At 44.2% G+C, this 13,937-nt stretch overlaps 2 protein-coding genes across 3 annotated transcripts in view; both read right to left on the bottom strand.

Annotated features, from left to right (window-relative positions):
* The window catches only part of Eaf2 (ELL associated factor 2), a 1,192,577-nt gene that overhangs the window by 369,929 nt on the left and 808,711 nt on the right, over positions 1–13,937 (bottom strand). The gene's annotated exons all lie outside the window — the stretch shown is intronic.
* Positions 2,924–10,651, bottom strand: Fbxo40 (F-box protein 40). Its single transcript, XM_052158137.1, has 3 exons — positions 10,562–10,651; positions 6,474–8,390; positions 2,924–3,928 (listed from the first exon to the last, which is right to left on the bottom strand). Exons 1-3 carry the CDS (start codon positions 10,649–10,651, stop codon positions 3,716–3,718), a joined length of 2,220 nt encoding a protein of 739 aa, XP_052014097.1. The 3' UTR covers positions 2,924–3,715.

Genomic DNA, 13,937 nt, shown 5'->3' with positions numbered 1-13,937 from the left:
ACTAACCATCAAATGGCAGCAATGTGCAATAACAGGGTCAGGTGACATCCAGATTAAGGTAGTTCAGCCTCTGCTGGCTTTAGCAGCTGTATGAGGTTAGCTCCCTGCCTGGGAAAACCAGACTTTTTATACACCTGATGTGTGTGTGTGTGTGTGTGTGTGTGTGTGTGCAGGTGTACTTGTGTGTTCAGGTGTATGTGTGCAGGTGCACTTGTGTGTTCGGGTGTACGTGTGTGTGTGTGTGTGTGTGTGTGTGTGTGCAGGTGTACTTGTGTGTTCAGGTGTATGTGTACAGGTGTACTTGTGTGTTCAGGTGTATGTGTACAGGTGCACTTTTGTGTTCGGGTGTACGTGTGTGTGTGTGTGTGTGTGTGTGTTGGCTAGAGTGCAATGTTAGCTGTCAAGCCTCTTGTTAAACAGGATTTGTGTCTGATCTGGAGCTCATCATCATCAGTTAGGCTTAGCGAGGGAGCCCCAGGGATCCTCTTGTCTCTGCCTCCTCAGTACCAAGATTGTCAGCAAAAGCTGTCACATCTGGCATTTTATGTGGGCTCTGGAGATCCACCTTAGGCCCACCTGCTTGCTAGGCAAGCACTTGTGTAACTGAGCCACCTCCCTGACTCCCTGGCACATGGTGATTCTCTAGGAAGAAACACAGCTTAGAGGGCTGGAAATAGGAAGCCCCCCCCCAAAAGACTAACACCAAGGGAGAACAAGCTCAAGTGGGTTAAGAGTGTCTAGGGGCTTTAGGGGGGCAAGAATCCCTGAACCCGGATAACTGGTTCCCATGTCCAGAAATGAGTAGATGAACAAAGTTCATGAGGCTTCTGTGTGGTCCAGAGCTGGAGTAGGTAGGAAGAGATGAGGATATCCATGTAGCCATGGTGAGCAAAACACAAGTCGCAAGCACAATACAGGGATGAGAGAGGAGAAGTGAGCTTGACCAGTCCCAGCTAAGATGGAAGATCCTGGCGTACAATCCAAGTGAATGTCAGGGATTGAAGTATGCATCATTGGTTGATATGCTAGAGAAGCCAAAGCTTTCAGCAGTACTGGCATTGGTCTCAGCTCCCAAAAATGGAGAGGGCACTGGGATGGAGGATCTACAATTAATGGCTGAGACTGCAGTTGCCTGGGACCTCTTAGAGGTAGCGCTGCTTTTGTAGAGTTCTACGCAGTTCAGGCTTTTCATTGGCCTTTCTTCAAGACAAACATTGCTGGATTTTTATGACGACTTTTATGTTTGCCAGTGATTCACAAGTCTGTCTCTAGACCTAACTCACAAGACTCGCTTAGTCTTTCTGTGGGCAGAGCAGTCTTTATTTCCCATTAGAGAGACATTGGGTTTGCTGTTGTATGGAGATAAGTCACCATGGATACACAAACCCATGTTATCCATTTCAATTTGATTGGCATTGCACATACATTAGACCTGTGCAGTGGTGGTGGTGTGGCTTTAAGCCTATCTCTAGTTCTCACCTTGCTTTTCATCTGACCTTTCCTTGTAAGACAACTTCCCTTTCAAATCCCTACACTGCTGAGGCTACAGGTCATTTGTGGCTCTGTTCTATAGCCTCTCCCCTCCACAGCCAGCTCCTTTTCACCTCTGCATTTCCTTTAAGGATGCTGTTCACCAAAGGGTTCTGCTCATAGAGTCTTCTGGCCCAGGCTCTATGATTGCAGTACATTACTCTCCACCTTCTTCAGCTGCTGTGTAAATGGAATCCACGTGGAACCATCTTGCTTCTGTCATGGGTACCCACTGCTCATGACGCTCTCCAAAGCTTCATTTCCTTAGATCATTCATCAGTCCTAGTGTCCCAAAATGGTCTCTTTGCTTTGTCTGCCCTCTTCCCACAAAGTAAGTGTATCTCTGGGGACCAGGGAATGCCTGGGGTATCCTTGATTTACTTTAACACAAATAATGAATTCCCTTATAAAAATGTTTAAAGATGTCAATCATCTAAGTACTGTTCTGAGATAGGAATGGGGTGGGGGAAGAAGGAAGTATCCACACCTCAGTGAGGTGGGAGGTGGGGAGGTCCTGACTGTCTCCTTGGCAGGTGGATTCAAGCAGCACAGCTTGAGGTGGCAGAGCCCTGTGGCCTCCCTGTCTCTCTGCTGCTCCTGGCTCAAGTAACTGAATTTGGGGTTTGTTTCAAGAGGCTTTGAGAACCCCTTTCCACTGTGTGGAAAGAACCGGATTCCAAGTGCATGGAGCGGAGACCTGGAGAGCTCGCTTCCCTTTTGCCAACCTCATTGTCTAGCTGTTATCAGTTACTGTTCACTGGGCCAAGCCTAAGAGAACACTCTAGATACACTTTTAGAAAATGATGACTCGCACAAAGAAAGTGGGGAAATACAAACCCAACTGTAAAGATTAGGAGTATATAATAGCATTGTGTTAACAATAGCATGTGAGGAATACAGCAGAGAGTGAGCTTGCTTTCAGAATGGACTTGCTCTGCTGCCTGTGCAAAGGCACCAGTTGCATCTGCATCACCTTCTTCATCTGCATCAGCTTCTTCGTCTGCACCAGCTCTCAACTATGGTCAGAGAGACAGATGCCCAGAGCTCACAGGTTGGTGAGACTCCTTCATTATTTGAATTCTTGACTGGCTGGTTCCCTGAGATGCCTGCCTTCCCTTTTCCTTGTTTTTTTATTAGCTTGAGAACTTCTAGGATTACTGGGAAAGGCACCAATTAAGGGAAGAGGAACTTATCCTGAGAGAAATGACTTTCCTGGTTTCAGGTTTTCTTAAAGAGGACAGGGAAGATATATTACTTTGTGGCCCAAGGACACAAAAGCATATTGGGTAGATCAGCTTCATCTGGTTCTCAATTTAGCATCACCACATGTTTAAAACTTATTTAGTAAACAAATAGAGTTGTGTTGACTTATGCTGGCCATGTAATATCAGATTTGTCACAGTGAAAGGTGAGCACATCCTAACTTAACGTTGCTGATGTAGCATCCTTAAGGACAGTGGCTCTCAACCAGAAGCTACTTTGCTTCCAGAGAACTTTCCTTCATTTTAAGGAGTTTTTATTCTTTTCTTGATGTTGCCAAGACTATATACAGCAAACTGTTTTGCTTTGGTTTATGGTGTCCTTGAAACTGCTGTGCTTACCCAGTGTGGTCCATTCTCTTGGGTTGCCTTGAAACCATCTGGGCTTTGATGCAGTAGGGTGACTAAAATGCCCTGAATTGTCAAGACCAGTCAAGCTTCAGAACCTTCCAGTAGGATTGCCTTCATCTGAAGTCACTGCACCTCAGACGCTGTCCCTGTATCGCCTGCCCCAAGAACTTGAAGGTGGTTTGTAAACTGGACAGCCCAATGTATAAGTGCCAGTCTATACTCCTTACAGAGTTTCCTTGTTCTTCAGTCAACTAAGAACTTGGGTTTGCTTATCAAACGGCCTTAAGCTATTCATTTTCTCCCCAGACTTAACTATTTTAGGAGAGGAAAGAAAAAAGTTAAGACAAAAAATGTGGTGCATTCATACAAGCCATAGCTCAAAAAACAAAAACAAAAACAAAAAACAAAAAACAAAAAAACAAAAAACAAAAAACCCCTAGTGTCCTAGTATAGTTGCTAAGGCCTGAAGGACTCCACACATCCTCTAGATGTGCAGGTTTCAGAGTGGTGCCCTCAAACCACACTGTCCTACTTTGAATAACTCTGAGAAACCAGGAGCGACAGTGTGCAAATGTTTAAGAGTGTCTGCCCCGTGGTCGGGCCCGAAAGGTGGACACTAAGCTCTCCTGGGCCTGCTCTTGGGGCTGGCACATGCTGGTCAAACGAATCGGGTCAGTCTTACGCTCCACGACGTTGAAAGGGCAGGTTTTCAGGTGTTCAGACATGGAGGTGACTTCATTAAACTCCCAGCTCTTGATTTTTGAGAAGAGACTGCTGAACTGCCAGATCTGGGAGAAAGAAACTCAGGGTGAACACGGGCAGGGAGTACCTAGTCCTTACAGGCTAAGTGAGGCGGAACCATGTGTGAGAGGAGTCTGTTCTTCCTGTGTTCAGCCTCCCAAGTGCACAGCCACTGCTAGAGCATTCATATGTCCCTTTCCTGCACCTAATGCCTGGCACCTTGCTGATTAATGATCTTCCCAGCCAGCTTTGTAATTGCTTGTGATGCCTAATGTCAAAACAATTGCCACACACCTCCCCAGCTCCCCTGTGATTGACACAAACCTTCCCCAGATCCCTTTCATTGACACACACCCCCAGCTCACCTGTGATTGACATGCACCTTCCCCAGCACCCCTGTGATTGACACACACCTCCCCAGTTCCCCTATGATTGACACAAACCTTCCCCAACTCCCTTTAATTGACACACACCTTCCCCAGGTCCCTTGTGATTGACATGCACCTTCCCAGCTCCCCTATGATTGACACACACCTTCCCCAGCTCCCCTGATTGACACAAACATTCCCCAGCTCCCCTGATTGACACAGACTTTCCCCAGCTCCCCTATGATTGACATACACCCTCCCCAGAACCCCTATGAGCAACAGAAGTTAATTCTGGACACACAGTTAAAATCTTGATGATTAGCACTCAGGGGCTCTGCTCTGGGACTTTTGAATGAGACATCAAAAGCTGATTCCTTTTTCCTTCTGTGCTTGAACCAGGAGGAAGTTGGGGTCCCAGGAGTCCCCAGCAGCTACCAGGGGCACCTAGGAAGAACTACCTTAGAATGCAGCCAGCATTGCAGAAGTGAGGAGAAGTAAAGGTCTCTGAGCTGCTCAATTAAGCCTTACCTGAAACCATTCATTGCCTTTGGACTTGTAAACTATATAGGTTAAAACAGTTCTTCTTACCATTTCTACCCGTCTGTTTTCTAAGACTTAAAATTTAAAATAGCCTAACAAAGAAGAGTCTTGTTAGAATAAAAGTTCCCAAAGAAGATTTTGATGAGTATGGCACCCAGTCAAAGATTGATTTTTTTTTCCACCTGGGCTGATATAGCAAGGTCACCAGTTTGGAGGTTCTGGGGTTAGATACACTGATAACCTTCCAGATACACTGATAACCTGCTCCACCATCATAGTTTGATCATCGTTCCTGTGCAAGAAAAGCTTTCCTGAAGTCTTAGAACTGCTATCTATTTTCATATGAGTGTTCTTTAGCCTCATGTAAATTCTTTCTCCCTTTCTGTAAGGAAATTAGTCTGTCCCAAATGATACCTAAAAGTATCCAAAATATTTGATTTGGGGGTAAATATGAGCAAAGTAATTTTTTGTAGTTTGTAAATTGAATTATTGACATCTAATTGTGCTGAGAAAGCTATGTGCTGGTTCTAGGCATCCACCTAGGGGCAGCACAATGTTCTTGCTAACATGTAACACTAATGTTGTTGGTGACGACTGGTGTTTAACATGTGAATACATGCATAGACACATAAGAGAGTCTTGTGATTATTTTTCCAGGAAGACTTCTCATGGAATAATTAAGGGGAAATATACAGAACAATTTGGACATAATCAATAAAAATATATACAAACAACTCTACTTCTTCCATACCAACTTCAGAACATCCACCTATTAGGGACAAACAAAACAATGGCATTAATGATCAACATAGACATCACATATTTAGGGTGATGTCATATTTTCAACACATTTGCTATGAGAAAAGATACTACAAACACCTTGGATAAGATGACTTAGGAGTCTGACTTCTGTAGAAGTTGTAATTCAGTGAACATGGTTTAACCAAAGGAATAGATTATTTGATTTATATGGTATAATGTTTTATATTAAATAAGCAATTCAGCTATGAGAAATCAATGAACCAAATTCATACAATTTTAAAATAAAGCCTGTTTTTTAAAGCCTGTTGGCATGAGACTGAGATGAATTTTTCTATTAATTACACCAATCAGAGTCCAAGCAGGGGGCAGGAGGAACACTCAGGCATTTTGTTTTGTTTTGTTGTTTTTTTGTCAGGGAAGGGGGGTGGTTTACAAATCGGAGGCAATGTCCAGAGCTCTCAGCCCTTGCATGGAAAGAGGGAGGCTGTTCACCAGACCCACAACAAGCAGGCATGTGGACAAGTCACCTGGTGTGGCCACCCTTAGAGGGACACAGCTACTTCACAGTGTCTTCCCCTCTCTGTTTCCCCTCCTGAAACATTCATAGTGGATTAGCCTAACAAGAAGCTGGAGGGCAGGGGAGCCAGCTGAGACACACTGCACAGATAAGTCCCTGGGATAGACCAGGCAGGAGAAGTATGGAGAAGAGAGCCAGTATGGAATAAGTGAGCTAACAGAAGACATTCAAGGCAACAGACATTAACATCTATGCTGCTGAACATGTATAGTATGTTTCCTACTAGACTGAGCTCCTTGAATGAGTCTTATTTTCAGCATTTTCCCCAACTCCAGGTACAGCACTGGTCCTCAAGAGACCTCTTAATATATAATTTATTGAATGAATGAATGAATGTTCACTTGCCTGACTGTGGACTTTCCAGGAGGTGCCTCCATGAGAATACCTCTTCTTCTTCCATTGTAAGAGAACCATCCCTCTCTCTTGCAACAAAGTGGCACAGATGCTCCTCATAAGCACTGATACCTGAGACAGCTGGGACAGGCTGATGCTGTCCAGAAACCCAGCAATGTATTGTAAAACTTCCAGGGGCAGGCTGGTTAGAGAATTCAGGCTTTTCCCAGCATGGCCTGAGAGATGACCACTCTTCCATTTCTCACTCAGCTCCGGAGCAACCTCTGGCTTGATGGCAAAGGTCTTCAGCTCCTGACTATAGATCACTTTTGCTTTTTGTCCAGGGGGGCGGAAGTGGTTCTGAACGAATGTACATCCCAAGTAGGCAAGGGGGCATCGATGCTGGAACCAGCCATTGAGACAGGACTGAATGTCCGTGTGGACATTCTTGAAGTGCAGGGGAAATTCATCCCTTCGGAAGAATTTGTTGCAGGTAAAAGTAAAAGCTGAGCTGCTTTTGTTGTGTCTTCTGGTCACACACTCACTGTGGAGCTCCACATGCAGGCCCCCGGGTTGGGCAGTGCCTAGCAGGTCAGCCAACACTGTCTCTGAGGAAAACTGTTCTGGCTCAAAGTTGTATGTTTGGGTGGCAAGGTCCATAAAGAGTCCATCGATGCTCCTAGACTCAGAGATGACATGGCCTTTGAGTTCTCTTTCCAAAGCACACTGGAGAGTGGTCTTGATCAGATCCGATTTGGGCAGGTCCTCCACGGAGACACCCAAGTCAGAAGTGTCCACGGCCTTGTGTTCACTTGGTCTGCACCTCAACATGGCATCTCCCAAGCGAGCTCGCTTCCCGCAGTAGCTCACAGGAATTTTGAAGGTATAAACCGTCTTCACTTCTTGAGCCTCCAGATTTCCGTAAACAAAGTCTCTCTCCTTGGGCGTACAAGCAGGCATCTGCCCAAAGTGGATGAGCATGCGGCCATTGTGCACCAGATACATGTTATAGTCTTTGGCATCCACAGCTGTTTTTAGTCTTTCCAGAACACCATCTTGCCAGGGAGCAAGCCCTGTCATCTCCATGGTAGCGGGAAGTTCCTGGGACTTCTGACTTTCCTGGGGTCCTCTGGTTTGGGCAGAACCCTCTGCATCCCCTGTGATACCATCACCAGAGCACTGCTCTTTCCCAGCCGCATTCCCATTCTTGTCTTTACTCGTCCCCAAAGAGCCTGTTAAGACAGAGGCCGCGTGCTCCTTGCTGAACATACTTTCCCATTTGCCAAACTTGTCCAGGTCCATCCCTTCTTTGGTTTTTGCCAATGCATCTCGTTCCTCCTGACTGAGCTCCATCATTTGCCCGTTGGTTGCCGGCAAACAAGAGTTTGGTACTAGCCCCGCATCCACTCCCCCGACTGCGCCCCTAATCTCCTCCCAACTGGTATCACCATTCATGGCTAGCTCCTCCTCGGTGGCGTCTCTGGTTTCTGGGAAAAGCTCTACCATTTTCAAGGATCTGAAGAGAACCTTCTGGTCCTGGAGGGCCAGGGCTGTGTCCAAACACTCCTCACTGGGGGTCTCTTTCATGATATTCTCGTGAAGGACTGTTTCTGAGTCCACATTTGGCCAGCGGTTCCATTCCATGGAGCAGCAGACCACACTGGCGGGACACACCTGCAGGTGCTTGGCCAGTTTGTGGCGTGCCATGGAGAGCGGGCAGCCATACTCGGAGTTGAGACAGGGAACCTGCTCCAGAGGGCAGAGGAGCGTATGCTCTGACTCTTTGCACATGTGGAAGGTAGCACCACAGAGCAGGTGGCAGCTTATCATCAGGCAGGAGACGCTGGGCTCCACCGGAACGTGGCAGTGGCGGTTGATGCATCCCTCACAGTGCCTGTGCAGCGCGGGTGGAGGCCTGCGTGCCCGGCCCTGGATACAGTGGGGGCAAAGGCAGAGAAGACAGGTGAGCGAGGGAAGGAAACAGAGTGTACTCCTGCAGTGGGTAAATGCACTTACCTTCTGTCTCTTAAGAGTGCAGTGGCAACTTCAATGCAGAGCCAACTGGGAACACAGAAATCCAGAATAGTCTTTTAAAATAGTTTTTGCTCTGTAAGTAGTGTGTATGTTCAAAGCAGTACCCAAAGATTGGACTGTGATAGACTACATTTGACAAGTGTTTTTTTCTTTTCAAACTATGTATTGTGGGTGATTTGTAACACATTTTCTTAGGGTTACTATTGATGTAATGAAAATCATATCTGAATGCAAACTGTGGAGGAAAGGTTTATTCAGCTTACACTTCCACATCACAATTCACCATGAAAGGAAGTCCAGACAGGAATTCAAGCAGGAGAGGGACCTGGAGGCAGGAGCTTATGCAGAGGCCACGGAGGGAAGCTGCTTATTGGCTTCCTCCTGAAGTCTTGCTCAGCCTGCTGTCTTATAGAACCCAGGGCTATTAGCCTAGGGTTGGCATTACCCGCAATTAAGAAAATGCCTTACAGCTGGATCTTGTGGGGGCATTTTCTCAATAGAGATTCTCTCCTCTCCATTCCTAAGGCTGCAACCCTTTAATACAGGTCCTAATGTTGCAGTGACCCCCCCAACCATAAAATTATTTCATTGCTACTCCATAATTATAATTTTTCTAAATGTTATGAATTGCTAGGTTAATATCTAATATGCAGCATATCTGATTCGTGACCCCTGCAAAAGTGCTGCTTGAGCCCCAAAGGAGTCGTGACCCACAGGTTGACAACCTGTGCTCTAGCTTGTGTCAAGTTGACAATGAGACTAGTCAGCACGACTATCAATAAGATTTTGTACTTTGTTTTGTAGACACAAGACTAGAATTTTTCTTAAAACAATTCTGGACATTTCTTTATTCTATTGAATTCCAATTAACCTATATTTCTCATCACACTTATTACTTGTTGTGAGATCATCTGTCCTAAAGGTAAAAAAGGAAGACATTAAAAAAAAAGATGAAAAGTGCAAAGAGTGAGTGTGGGATGAGAAGGGAAGAGTAAATACGATCAAAGTATGCTGTATAAAAGGCTTTAAAATTAATAAAAGTATTATTTAAAAATTCCTACCTACAAACATGAAGTCATGCATTTGTATAGTTTCTGGAGTTTTTATTTCTTTATTATTTCCCATTTTGATCTACAATGTATTGAGATTATATTTTTGCATATAATTTAATTTGATGCCAAAATAACATTTATTCTTTGCAAGCTTTCTGCATGTATGTATGCATGTATGTATGTATGTAACATATGAATATGTTGTCATTTATGTAGCAAACTATTCCAGAGGACATTCCAGGAGGACAAGGAGACATCTGGTTTTGTTCACCTTTCCCTCTCTTGCATCTAGTAAGGGACATAGGCCTCTGTAGGTATTCAATGCCCTTTCTGAATGAAGGAACTCATAGCCATTGAAGTTATTACTGGCATTTTTATGTTTTATTTTTATTGACATTGCATAAAAAATTTTGTATATAAACTATCTATATATGTGATATATGTACACTCTATATATATATGTGATATATATCACAATGTCTAATGACAACATAAGAATAATTAATGTTTCTATCTTATTTATTAGTTCTATGTGTTGAGCAATTCATCTTTGGTTTTTCACTTTAAAACTTTGTTCACAAATCTTTTTCATCTTGCCTTTTAGTCATTGTCTCTTCCTCAGTAACATCTACAGTCATTTGCTTGGACTCTGGGATAAATAAGGCTAGACCTGAACCTCTCAACAGTGACGCGCCAACAAACTCCTGGTACTTACCATGGCTTCCCCACTTCTGGATTCCACTTAACTCTAGGGGAAATACGAAAAATGAATTATTAGTAAAGGAAAGTGTTTAGTCATTTACATGATCAAGGACCAAAGAGACTTTACATAGTCTCTAATTCTGCTCACCATATTGGGGAAGTTGCCCTAATTTTCAGTCAAGAAAATAGAGACTTTAAAAGCTCACTCACTCCAAGTTCACTCATCCACTAAGAGTTGATCCAAATCAGACATGCTGGCCCAGGCTCTTCGCACTAAACCACATGTCCCTGATGGGTGGAACCTATTCCAACCATGGAGTCTGTGACTTCTACTTCTTGCAACTTTTCCTCACTGTCTACCTTCAATTTCCCATCCTGCCCCAAGCTCCTCTGTCTTCCCATGGGGCTTTGTGTCTACTGAGGAAACAGGTTGATGTCCAGCTTGACCTGGGGTATCCCTATCCTATGCCATTCACCTAGTGTCTTCAGCTGTGCTGGAGCTAGGTCAGGGCTCAAATCCCCCAGACTCTAGAAGCAGGTTACAGCAGGGACTGTGGCAACTGGAACAGAAGCTGTTCTGCCTTTAGATGAATTAAGATTACTCAGCTCTGGTTGCTTGGTTTTATGAGGGAATGTGTTGCCAGCTCTTCTCAGTTTTCCAGAGAATGTGGGAAACAGATTTCTGTCAGTTTGGTTGAGTGGATGGGCTAGGAGGCTGACCACATAGGTCTCTCCCCAGCTTTACATGGCCAGTCAGTAGTTGTGAGGACTTGGGAGTTGTCTTAGTCAGGGTTTCTATTCCTGCACAAAATGTCATGACCAAGAAGCAAGTTGGAGAGGAGAGGGTTTATTCAGCTTACACATCTACACTGTTGTTCATCACCAAAGGAAATCAGGACTGGAACTCAAGGTGATCAGAAATCAGGAGCTGATGCAGAGGCCATGGAGAAATGCCACTCACTGGCCTGCTCTCTTATAGAACCCACTACCACCATCCCAGGGATGGCACCACCCACAATTGCCCCCTCCTTTATCACCAACTGAGAAAAGATCTCATGGAGGCACTTCCCCAACTGAAGTTTCTTTCTTTGTGATAACCATGACATCTCTAAGGAATTTTTATGATGGTGCTCTCTCTATACTTTTGTTAATGTGTCTATCCATCTGGCAAACATTTGTTGACTGGACTGTGTCAACAGTCCATGAGTCTCACAGAGTGCTTTCAAACTGAGTCATAGGACACTTTCATCAGGATCAGTTGTGACACTTGTAGACCTATAAATCTGCGCTGTTTTATATGGAAGTCAGTGGCATGTGGCTGCTTCAGTTTGATCAAAATAAAATAAATTAAGTAAATCCTCCTTCATGCCAGCCATGTTCAAAGTGTTCAGTAGCCACGTCTATAGGTAGCTACTGTAATGAATGACATAGAAGTGAACATTCCCGTTTTCACAGAGGGTCCTATTGTACTGTGATATTATAGAATCTGATGGCAAATCTTGTTTATGTATGGGAGAAATACTGGAACTATACCCTCAGTACATGGCCTGGTCTTTGTTCGTTTTGTTAACTTGACACAAGCTAGAGTTAGTTGGAAAGAGGAAACTTAATTGAGAATAAGCAACCATTAAATTGCCTATTGGAAAGTCTTTCTGGCATTTTCTTGATTGATGATTTATATGGGAGGGGCCAGCCCATTATGCATGGTGCCACCCTTGGCAGGTGGTATACTAGGTTGTGAAAGAAAGTAGGCAGAGCAAGCCATGAGGAGCAAGCTAGTAAGCAGCATTCCTCCATGGCCTCTGCTTCAGTTCCTGTCTTGAGTTCCTGGCCTGACTTCTTTTCATGATGGACTGTAAACTTGAAGTTTAAGTAAACCCTTTCCTCCACAAGTTGCTTTTGGCCATGCTGTTTAGAACAAAGTTAGAAACCAAACTAAGACAACATACTTTTAGTCTGATTGTCCTGCACCTTCATTATACACCCTACTGGGTCTACTGAGTAGTCCTGAAGGATGATCATCCCAGAGTGCTCCAGTCACCTACCACCCTGAGTTACAGGTAAGAAGCTGTAAATCAAGACATCAAACAGACTCAGGGCCCCTTAGTAGAAAAGCAGCATAGAGCTAGGGGAAGCTTCACAGGGTCAGAGTGCTAAGAGGTTTGAACTGTATTTTGGGCTGAATGTTATGTTCACCAAAGTTTTTAATGTTGTAATCTAATCACTAATGTGAACACATTTGTAGGTGAAACTTTTGGGAGGTTATAGGGTTGTTAGAGCAGAGTCTTCATTAGCAAAATCAATGTGCTTATAAAAGGGATCTTCGAGAGAGAAAACTCATTACTTCTGTCACATCAGCATATAAAAACAAGATAGCTGTGACCCAGCATACAGGCCCTCAAAGCACAGCAAATCTACCATAATCTTGACCATGGACCTCCAAATGAGAAATAAGTTGTCATTTATGAGTTAACTAGCCACTGGTGTTTTATTATAATAACCAAAATGAACAATAATATACTGAGACAGAATAAAATGAGTTCAAAGAACACTTCTTTGTGTGCAGTGGTCCATTTAGCTGTTTAACACCAGTTTAATGCGCAGGCTGACTCTTTTGCCACATTTGAGATCATTCATTCCTAAGGGGGAAAGTCCATGGTGGATTTAGTGTGAAATTCCTAAATATTAGACTTAGAAATCTGGAACTAGTTGGTGCACAATAAGGAGGTATTTTACATTGTGATTTGGGAGCTAACTGGGATGAGGTAAAAGGGTCTGGAGTTGGAGACTTCTGTAGAGAGTATGATGTAGTTGTGTAGGTAAGACTGAAGATGCTAGAAATGGAGATGAGACAGATGAGAAACAACACAGGGAAGGATCTGGTTCCTTCCTGACTGGAGATGTGAAAAAAAAAAAATCAGCTAAAGTTGATACCACGATTTTAAACCAAGAGAAAGGAAGTTTGGTTACACTTTTTGAAAAAAAAAAAAAAAAAACAGAAGTCTATGAAAGCTATTTGAGGAGGCAAGATGAGTCCAACAAGTCTGGTATAAATTGTTCAAGCTTGTGATGAGAAGAGGAACTTGGATGCAGAACTATCGATGTGGAAACTACCCAAGTGAGAGAAGAAGCTCTAAGTGGGAAATGAGAACACAGAGTAGATATCTGAGACATGAAGTATTAATACCAAGCCATGTGTGACCGCTGTGGGGACATTAGGAAGAAGGGCATCCAGAGGAGAGACCAGAAGGTTGAGTGAATCAGGACTATGTTGTCACAGATATAAAGGAAAGGGTGAGTTAAGCCACCTACACCACCTCAAAGAATGACAGCATGGCCACATGATGCTCATGAGCAAGTCCCAGCAGCGATTCTGGCATTTTGGCTGTGCCACCCTCATCCATTTGAAGCTGCTGTTTGATAAGGGGGGCGAGGCACATACTTTGATGCTGACAGGATTGTGGCCAATCAGGAGGAATGGCACCATCTGCTTCTTGCTCGGAATAGCAGCCAACCAATAAGGATGGAGTGTGGAAGACTCTGGATCCCTCTGGCTTTCAGGTAGAAAAGAGCGAGATCACAAAGGGTGTGAGGGGGCTGGAGAGATGGCTCAGTGGTTAAGAGCACTGACTGTTCTTCCAGAGGTCCCGATTTCAATTCCCTGCAACAACATGGCGGCTCACAAACA

The sequence above is a fragment of the Apodemus sylvaticus genome, chromosome 15 (genome assembly GCF_947179515.1).
Source record: "Apodemus sylvaticus chromosome 15, mApoSyl1.1, whole genome shotgun sequence".
In the NCBI taxonomy this organism is placed as follows: domain Eukaryota; kingdom Metazoa; phylum Chordata; class Mammalia; order Rodentia; family Muridae; genus Apodemus; species Apodemus sylvaticus.
This window is presented reverse-complemented; position numbering and strand designations above follow the sequence as displayed.

Bases quoted from the DNA above. Each gene is read 5' to 3' on its own strand.
- Fbxo40 (XM_052158137.1), bottom strand. From the start codon at position 10,651: ATGGGAAGACAGAGGAGCTTGGGGCAGGATGGGAAATTGAAGGTAGAC. The intron at 8,391-10,561 runs GTTGGAATAGGT...CACTGTATCCAG, and splicing joins TAGAAGTCACAGACTCCATG to GGCCGGGCACGCAGGCCTCC. The intron at 3,929-6,473 runs GCAAGTGAACAT...TCTTTCTCCCAG, and splicing joins CCTGGAAAGTCCACAGTCAG to ATCTGGCAGTTCAGCAGTCT.